Genomic DNA, 9,870 nt, shown 5'->3' with positions numbered 1-9,870 from the left:
ACTGTTCTGGGTCCATGACTACTACCACACTACCTTTGTCTGTGGGCTTAATTATAATTGTGTTATCCCCTCTTAATCTTTTATTAATCTTAATCTTTTAGCGCCTCCGACAAATTCCATTCTTCCTCCCTGCTCGCTGTTCCTTTAACAGTTGTCCTATCTTCCTCTATTATTCGCCACAATAATTCTGGCTATTTTTCCACTCCCACCCAGAGCTTCTTGTAAATGGTACTGTTGTGGCCATTTTTTTCAACGCAAGAAACAGAGAAAGACCATTTTTATCAAGTTATGTTATTTGGGAGAGGTTCAGCACTGTCCATATTGCCTCCTGTTTCCTGGGTCCAATGGACCAGTTCTTCCTCTGTCTGGAATTGGTTGTAAGAAAGAGCCTTTATCGTCTTTAATTTTCTTCCCTCTTTCTCTAGTCTTCAAATGATGAACGCGCTTGATATATTTATGCATCAGTCTGATCATGCTCTTAAACGGCATATTACTTTTCGGTCACTTTATTTTAAGGTCAAATTCTCACCATAAACAAACCATTAACTATGACTTTTGCCTCAATAAACTCCTAATTAGCTGCTTATTAAGAGTTAATAAGGTAGTTGTTACGTTAAGGTATCGGGCAGGATTAGGGATGTAGAAAATGGTCATGCAGAATAAATGCTTTATAAGTACTAATAAACAACTAGTTACTAGTGAGAATTGGTCCCTATGCTAAAGTGTTACCCACATTTCCATCACAAACATACATTATCATTAATTCCATAAACAGGGTTGAGGGTTCGGGGGGGTTAATCAGGAACTTTAAAGAGGTGAGTTTTAGCATTAAAATTATACTATTCTCAAAAAGCTGACATTGTGGTGTACAAAACGCTTTGAAACAATATGTATTGTGAAAAACACCATACAAATAAACTTGACTTGAATGACTGGAACTGAGGAAGAGTCACAGTATGTGTTATATGTCTGGGATAATGGGGAAGACTGCTGTAGATATAAAATAATGGCCAAATCAGATGTGTTGTTGTCTGCCAACATCTGATCAAATTTTCCATTTTGTCATATCCTATAAAGAATGTTTTCACAAAAAAGATGACAACTGAAGTCTGCACAGATGTTCTACTAATACCTCGAAAAACAGAAGTTGTATGGATCCACGTGCAGCTTTATTTTAAAGCTAAATACAAAGAAACAAGGAACCAAGTATTGCCAATATGCATACAGAACAGACCAAACAAGTACTGAAAATACGGGAGTGTGTATGTGGGAGTAATGATTGCAAGAAACAAGAAACACCCGAAAACAATTAGAGAGGGAACTGTGAGGCAAGACCTAGCAAAACAAAGTTCAAACAAAAGACCAACTGAACACAAAAGATCAGAGTAACTAAAACATGATGAAGATAGGTGCATTGTTGAAGATGTAAAGTGGAAGCCATCTTCACATGGTGCTGTCCTGTCGAGCCAGAACATAGTCCCTTGGTTTCTGTGGCCTTTGGCACAAATGGTATGCAAAAACACACACCACGAGCATAAAACAGGAGGATGCAGCAGCTCCCACCAACCACACAGACTCCGAGTCTAAAGAGAGGAGGAGAAAGAAATTGAAGCAGACAATTTAAACATATCTAAATAGACATTTTAGACTTATCATTTACAGGTTCTCTCATTTTTCTTTTTCAATTTTAATGTGCAAAACAGTACACTGTGAACGATAGGGTAGGCCATTTTTTTCTAGAAACATTTTTGTTATACTGGTTGAAAGTCTCTTCACATTCTGATAGCAATCAATAATTAAAGTGGTCCAAATAGGCTTAGGACCATAAAATGTTCTTGCAATCAATGTGTTCGGTCCGAGTGCTATGATAGGATGTCTCTGTATTTGCATCCCTCCATGCAGCCAATAGTGAGAGTTTGGGGCGTGGCTACTGTAGCAGGGAGTGAACGTTACAGAAGTGAAAGATAAAATAGGAAGACGACTTGCCAAAACACACAGAGACAGACAGCGGAGTAAAACAAGGGTAAACATCGTCAGTGTTGGAATGAAGGAATTTGATGGAATGTTTGGGTTTAGCGATCATCAACAATTACCCTCGCACACCTGTAGGTGATCGATAGGTGTGTAGGATAAACTACCAAAAACAGGTCCAACATCATTTGCTTTGATATATTAATATGTACAAATTTTGTCTAGTACAGGTCCTTTCGAACACCATAAAATTACAACAGCGTAACATTAGAAAAAAAACTTTTGATGATGGATTGTTTATATCGTCACAAAATGTAAACTATATTATCGCCCAACTGCTAAATGCGACTGTATGATACGAAGATAATAGCATAAAAACATTAACATCATGATTTTCTGTACAGCTGCTTTGAAGCAATGTTTCTTGCGAAAACACACAATACACTGAAAATGCAGTGAGTGCGTTTACATGCACGTTCTTGACCGATTATGCTTAATAAGCCGACAAAGCACATGGTCATATAAACGCATTAACTCATTTTCCTTTATCAGAGTAAGGTCATAAACAGCTTAAGCATAAACCGATCATCACAGCTAGATTTTTGCCCCCTACGCCGATTTCACTCAGCATGTAAAGGCATGAACCTGCTTTCTGTCAGTTTATTGAAGTGCGCATGTGTGAAATGTGACAAGAACGCGTCCTTACTGCGGATTTAAGCGCATCCAGACAGAGCAAAGGAGGAAATAAACCACAAACTCAGATGCTTTCTTGACCCGAAGAATTATAAAAATGTGCTCTCATCTCGTGCAGCAGAAGTAGAAGTGGTTCAGTCAAAATGCTGCATCTTCAGAGGATTATATATTATATATTACGTTTTCTGCTGACATGCTGAAATGCTCTTCTTCAGTTATTAATGATTTATTTAACATGACAACCGACATAACAAATTAAACAAACTTACTTTGGGACATTAAATGCGTTCACACAATGTTGTAATTCCAAGATGACAAAACATGACGTTCTACTCAGAGCTGTTCCAAGTCCTCAGACTCTGAATTATGTGTTTCTATAGCAACTCTATCAGCGCCATGGCGTTCACATTCTTGCAGAACTCATAATTACAACTTATAAGCAGGAATGTTCTGAGAGCTACGACTCGGACCACCTGACTGCCTCCAGATTCATTTAGACACTGCCTCCGAGTAGAACGTCACGTGTTGTTATCTCAGAATTACGGTAATTACGACATAGTGTGAATGCAGCTAATATCCTAAAGTGAGTGATATGTGGCTGTTCATGTGACTAAAGCTGAATGAGGCGGCCTGCTCATGTAGAGTCAGCATACGTTTGCACGTCAACGATTGTACTAAATACTGAAGAGTTTTTCCTTTGTGTTTTTGAAAGGTTTCACATACAGATGATATCGCTGTCAAACTGATGCAAACCTGCATGCCAGGCCAGTACTTGGCAATGCCACTTTACCAGTGCATACACGCATTCCTATAGACTGACATCACAGCATGACAACAACATTATCGTTTCCAAAAACACACTTTGCACTTTGAAACCTGTGTTCTAAAGGCTGCATTTGCAGGTGACCAAAATGTTGCTGTCCTGTAAATGAACAGCCAAAGCGCAGAAAGTTTTCTGATTTTAGTTGAAAATGGTGACATGTAAACACCCCCTAAAACAGCTTTTCACGAGTTCGCCTGCCCATTCAGCCCTGCCAGGTAATGGTAAAACTAACTTGGCTTGCTGTCCGTGAAGGAGGCTCGAAACCCGATTTTGCTGGATGGATGGATGGATGGATGGAGGGATGCCGGAAGAATAGTCGCTTGGACGGAACAATATACGGTCGAAACGATGATTGGCAGGACTGGTTGATTAGGCTCCTCCCGAACCTGCGTTGTGAACTTCATTTATTTGGCTACTGATATGATCTCATGTGAGTTTAAATGATTTCAAATTAGCACTAAGAAAAGAAGCATACAGTAGCCCCTCTGGTCAACGGTACCCACCTTCCAGTTTGATTTGAGTGACAACTTCCTGTTTCTGGACTTCGTTTTGACATACGCACTTCAATTCTGTCCCATTGTCCTCTTCCAGGAGCTCGAGGATAACCAGCTGCACCTCCAGATGCTTGCCTGAGATACTGAAAACACATCAACTCTGTGTGATGTTAAATTCCACATAGTGCTGAGTATTGGATGAAAGTATTCTCCATTATTGTCAGGACTCTGGTCTCTCCAGTTCTTATCCTGTTCTTGCATTGTTTTTTGTTTCGCCTTATTCCACATGACAGCCACACACAGCTGATCACTCGTTTCTCTTTTGCCTGCTCTCTCCTACTGAACTCCCTCTACCAGTTCCTCCTCCGCCCCAGTACTCTGTGGACTGTTTTTGTGCTGCAAAGCCTGTTGGAGATCACTAAAAGTAATTTGAAAGTGTGTAAATGGCAAGAATTATATCAGACAGTATCAGACTGTTTCCCCCATCAGTGGCCTTACCAGCGTTCCCACGACCCTGCAGAAGACAAGCGATTTGGGGAATGGATGGGACTCAAGACCGGACTCGAAGTATAAATGTTCCATGCACATTACAAGACCAAGACCTTAAAAATATGGTCTCGTCTCATCACGGTCATGGAGCATTTAGACTAGGCCTTGACTCTGACTTGCTGATAGTTCTTTGCTATTGTATTTCTGGACTGGTGCACATTGTGTTTGCTGCAGAGGTTTGCATGACAATGACGTGAAACCAGACTTCATTCATCCCAAAGGAAGGCACATTTACACTGAATCATTCAGACCCTCTTCTGGCCTCTGTCTCGACTCAGACTCAACCTAGCCTGGTCTCTGACTCAAATGACCATCCATCCATTCTCCAGACCACGTGTCCTGTGTACTGTAGGGTCATGGGGATGCTGGGGCCTATCCCAGCATCTCGGGCATAGGCAGAGAATGGCCAGGTGGACACCGGTCCATATCAGGGACGACACACACTGACAGTCATAGTCTCACTCACACCTAAGGACTAGTTTTCAGTTCACCTAACCTGCATGTCTTTGTGGGGATACACTGTTCTTCACAGACCACTGTGTAGACGCTACAGCATAAAAGTATGAATCATTCTTTAGTTATATCTTATGCATAGCTGGTGCAACAAGCCCTGCCTGCCCACGGACTCACTATCGCTGCATTCTCACCAAAGTGTCTAGACCATTCGCTCATGTGCTCTGGACTGTTGACTGTCGCCTTTTACCTTTTTTCACAAACAATTTTCAAATGGATCAATGCAGGCATCAAGGTTACCTCTTATCTGTCTGAAAAGCACGTCCACCCAGGTAAGAGTTTTCCACTGACTGGTCATTAACCATCCATGTCACATCTGTGGACTGAGCTAGTTGGTTTCCAACAGACACCATGCACTGGATCACCAAACGAGCGCCTGCAAGTTAACAGCACTGTTAAAGGTTGGTGAGTAACTGTCTGATAATCACTACATAACAGTAAGTAAACAAACATGGGACTCATTCACTCACTGTGGGAAGGTTCTTACAGAGAATTAATGATTCAGTACTTAAAATAATATAACATTTTTAAATGACCAATTCAGTCCACATAGGTGCGAGAGATGAGGTTGTGCAGGAAGCCCTTTATGGAGAATACTTGAATGCAATTCTTAGTGAATTCAATCGAATGTGAGCAATCAACATGTATGTTTGCTTTATGACTATTAATATTAACTTCTGGGAAATTAAAGTCTAGGAAATTAAAGCTCATGCTCAAGTCCTCCATCATGCTGGACAAACCAAATCTGTTTACTGTCCTTTTACTCGAGGATTATATTAACATGTGAACTTGTTAACTTCAGTGTCTTCTATATAGCCAGATTTTTCACTGTTCATTATTGTGCTGTAAACCTGTCCCTGAAAGTTGTGTCCAATCCAAATGAAACTGGCTAAGCTCCATTTCAAATTAAGTACAGTACAGTTTATTAGTATTACAGAATACTGTCATACGATAATATGGACGGTGTCATGCAATGTGTGACCTGCATATAAATATATCATCTAAAAATCTGACAATCAACCCCTGTAAATCAGTATTGTTAGCAGTGTAGACTCACCTAAATGACTTTCAATGAAGGATCCGTTTGCAGGAAAGACAATGTAAGCGAATGAATGACTTGATGCTGTGAGAAAACATTGTTAAATTAGCAGGGAGTAGAATTCAAATCGTTATTTTAATGTTTTAGGATCAATATGTAGGTTAAATTATATATATTTTTAAAAAGCATCTCTGATACTTGCATGTGAAAGCACTGAGACTGTTAGAGGTGACCGCTTCTGATTCTGGGACTGAAAAAGAAAAGATGTCATCATTTGCTCAACCATCGGACAGGTTTAGAAAGAAAGAGAAGCAGTGGCAGAACCGTCCGTATGACACAGCGTAGGGCATTTATTTACCTGACACTTGAACTCTCCAGGTCCTGCTCACATTATACTGGGTATTGTTGAAAATCACACTTAGCCTACACGTGTAGAAGCCCTCATCTTTCACAGAGATGTTTTTGATGGCCAGAATTATGCCTCTCTCGACTGTATACTGTCCTTTGCCGATAGGGAGAGCTGTGCTCTGAAAATCCTGTAAATTAATACATTTTAGAAACATTTTTGTCCTTTCAATTCAAATATTTACATGTTTTCCACAATGTGCAGTGACCTACCTTGTACCACTTTGGATTTTCTGACCTTTTGAAGTATTTCAAATGGGGACAGACGATGTCAGTATCTTCTCCTGCGCGTGCGGTGTAGGGCATTACAGTGATGTTGGGCTCCTCTTCCTCGTAGATCATTACTGTAATACTCCCAGTGAGGCAGAACGTGTCGCTCCTGCGGGAGAAATGCATTACTAACTACATTTAGATCAGCATTCTAAGTTCCAAGAACTTCATCAGTTCTAAGACACATTTTAGTTGGCGCCTTTATTGGACTTTTCATCATATAAACATTTAAAAAAAAACATTTACTCTAATAAAATATCAAATTTTGATTGCAAGCCTGTGCAGCACAACTGCCTTCTCCAGGGTACAACATAACACAGATCTTTGATTCATATGCATGTGAGAGAGTAGAGCAGATGTAGATGGTATACTCTGAATTTGTCATTTACGACTTATTAAAAACATAAGCCCTAGAACATGACAAAAAATGTTGCATGCTCAAATTCTAGCAACTATTCTAGACAGCGCTAATGTTATTTCTATTTAGTCTACTGTAATATGAAATGTATATTAAACACGATCAATGTTATTTCAGTGGTAAAGTATGTTTGTAAGTAAAGGTTTGGTGGATTTAAAGTGTGCTAGTACTCCGGTTTTGGAGGAGAATGTCGGTCTGTGAGCTCTGACCTGAAGATGTAGGTGTAGGTTCCAGAGTCTGAGGGGTGAGACGGGAGGAGCAGGATCCTGCGCTCGGTCAGCATCACCCCATCACGCCTCTCGCTCCTCAGGCTGCTGTGACGGACGTGGAAGCTCGAGCTGCTGTCCACTCGCAGTCTCCTGTAATTAATCGCATCTTCAAGAAAAGGGAATCTGATGATAACCGCTTCGCCTTGAACTCGATAATCTGGGATCTCTGGACCCACAAGCACACAACTGTCTGAACCAACAACCACAAGAGCTTGTTAATCAACAAACAGTAGTACGGTAGCACAATCACAGTTTACTGACTCAGGCTATTCAGGTGTAGGTGAGCGGGATTTCACCAAGTACAACATGTCCCTGGAACAACATTCCAACCAACCAATCAGAATTGAGAAATAACTTTTCAGGAAATGTCAGTTTTAGGCTTAAAATCAGGATTAGGTGCTTCTACACCCTTGTTAATCAGCTATCATTTCCCTCTGATTTTAGGAATAAATTATGGGTAAGGTTAGGTTTAGGGGTGGGGATTGGGTTAAGTCTGTATTTTTGGACAGTAATGTTGAACCAGGAACATGTCTTACTTGATGTACATGTGCTTCACGCTTTCCTCTCAATAACAACACAGCAGTTAAGAAAGAATCTGACCATTCGGCTCTCCAGTCAAGTCACATCACGTTTATTAATATAGACATTCATTTATATAAGACTTTATACAACAGCTTTACAGTATCGTTCATGAAAAATCACTTTCGATCACTTCCGATTTGGATTATAACTTCAGTTTCTACTATAAAGCAGCTCTTCGGTGTGTTCATGTTATCACTCGCAGACTGAACAGAAGAAATGAACCGGAGGAGATTTGTCACCAATGGTAAGTTCACTGTGGCCAGCCAATTTGAGCTCCCAAAACCAACTTCATTTTGACCTGATTTTCTCTGAAATGACGTCACACCCAATCATTCTTCAATTTTGATACTTTTAGCAATGATTAGCATTGGGAGTGAAGTGGAAAACTTGATTCCTCTCCTGTCAGATACTGTAGGGTGTTTTGGTAAGATGTACCGTAGCAGTTCATCCATTCTCCAGGCCGCAGGGATGCTGGAGCCTATCCTAGAGTCTCCGAGCTGGACCGATGGACAGTCCATAAGAACACAGGACACTTCACACTCCATCTGCTCTTGGACTCGTGACTGGCTCTGCTGTGAGGCCGAACTCATGTTTGCCAGGGGAAATAGTCCTGCAGTAGTCTGTCTTCTTTGGTTCTTGCCGTGCTGGCTGCCAGTAGGGCTGCTGAGGAAAGGTCAGTTCAATTCCTCAAGTCAATTCTATTCTAAAGGTGGCAGTCCAGGAAAGCAAGTCCTCAGAAGCGCAGTGCTAATACTCATCTGGTACTGGCAGCAGCTCTGGATGGAAGGCCTGCTGGGAAAGCGAGGTTTCTGCTGGTAGAGCGGTCAGTAAGCCAGCGGGGGCCAGTGTAATGACGGGACACGCTACCCTCAAAAACCACCGTTCTTTGGATGAGACGTTACAACGACTGAAGAATTTATTATATTGATGTACTGAATTATTAATTTGCTGCCCCAAAAACGCTAATCCAAACATTGATTGTTCACATCAATCACACAAATGAATCTTGGACATCATGACTGACAACAGAAATTGAGATGAAGTTTATTTAAAACAATAGCATTCTAACGATTTGCTGAATCTGTCTCTTCTTCATCTCTCAAGTCGAGTGTATCGGAATGATTTAATATTAGACTAATAAGGGTGCTTTCACACCTGGCCCATTGTTTGGGAAGCTGGTGTGTTTCCCCGCTTAGCTCGGTTCATTTGGGCACATGTGAACACGGCAATCGCGCTCGGATCCGCGCCAAAACAATCGGTCCGAGAGCGCCCGAACGAGGTGGTCTCGGCTCAATTGGAAACTAACTCTGGAGCGGTTCGGTGCTCGATTGAAAACGAACTCTGAAGCGGTTCGGTTGTAGTTAGAAAGCAATCCGATCTAACGGACCAACGCACCAGGCTATATCACAATGTATAATGGGTAATTACGTAAGTTCTGTGAAAAGCATTAGCTTTGTTGTTTTGCTAATACTTCAAAATGAACCTGTGAATGTCTGTGGTTGAGCACGTCTTCGCCATTCAAAAAAAAAAAGCGCACTTTTTCATTTTATAATGCAATCTTATTGCTCTTCTTCCTAGTAGGTGCATTTTAAAAATGTTTTCCCGATGAATCCTGGACTCCTGCTCAAAATGATAAATTAATATAAGGACAGCTACAAAACAACAACAACAATAAGCCCATGAAGCTGTTATCGTTGCATCCTGACGGATGACATGCGTGACAGCTCAGTGGAATCCCGGAAAATAAACCGTGGAACTTTGACCAATGAGACAACAGTTTACTCACGTGTGACTTGTATTAACAAATTTGGTCCATTTAGAAACTTTGCTGTGTGAAAGCGAAC

The 9,870-nt window shown here is 41.0% G+C and overlaps 1 protein-coding gene across 4 annotated transcripts in view; it reads right to left on the bottom strand.

Moving 5' to 3' along the window:
* Positions 1-1,023: 1,023 nt before the first annotated feature.
* Positions 1,024-9,870, bottom strand: part of LOC107726157 (interleukin-1 receptor type 2-like) — an 11,359-nt gene continuing 2,512 nt past the window's right edge. For 2 of the 4 annotated variants that reach the window (XM_016535666.1, XM_016535667.1), the window contains exons 3-10: positions 7,385-7,634; positions 6,701-6,866; positions 6,441-6,618; positions 6,285-6,332; positions 6,101-6,166; positions 5,284-5,419; positions 3,991-4,124; positions 1,024-1,583 (exon numbers count right to left, since the gene is read on the bottom strand). In XM_016535666.1, coding sequence (XP_016391152.1) covers positions 1,444-1,583; positions 3,991-4,124; positions 5,284-5,419; positions 6,101-6,166; positions 6,285-6,332; positions 6,441-6,618; positions 6,701-6,866; positions 7,385-7,634 — 1,118 coding nt within the window. In that variant the 3' untranslated portion in view covers positions 1,024-1,443. The remainder of the gene's footprint in view (positions 1,584-3,990; positions 4,125-5,283; positions 5,420-6,100; positions 6,167-6,284; positions 6,333-6,440; positions 6,619-6,700; positions 6,867-7,384; positions 7,635-9,870) is intronic. The other 2 variants (XM_016535670.1, XM_016535669.1) reach the window with 1 other exon arrangement.

This window comes from Sinocyclocheilus rhinocerous, unplaced genomic scaffold, assembly GCF_001515625.1.
Source record: "Sinocyclocheilus rhinocerous isolate Xijiao unplaced genomic scaffold, SAMN03320098_v1.1 scaffold5295, whole genome shotgun sequence".
Taxonomy (NCBI): domain Eukaryota; kingdom Metazoa; phylum Chordata; class Actinopteri; order Cypriniformes; family Cyprinidae; genus Sinocyclocheilus; species Sinocyclocheilus rhinocerous.
Note: the sequence above shows the minus strand (reverse complement) of the source record. Positions and strands in the feature narration are given on the sequence as shown.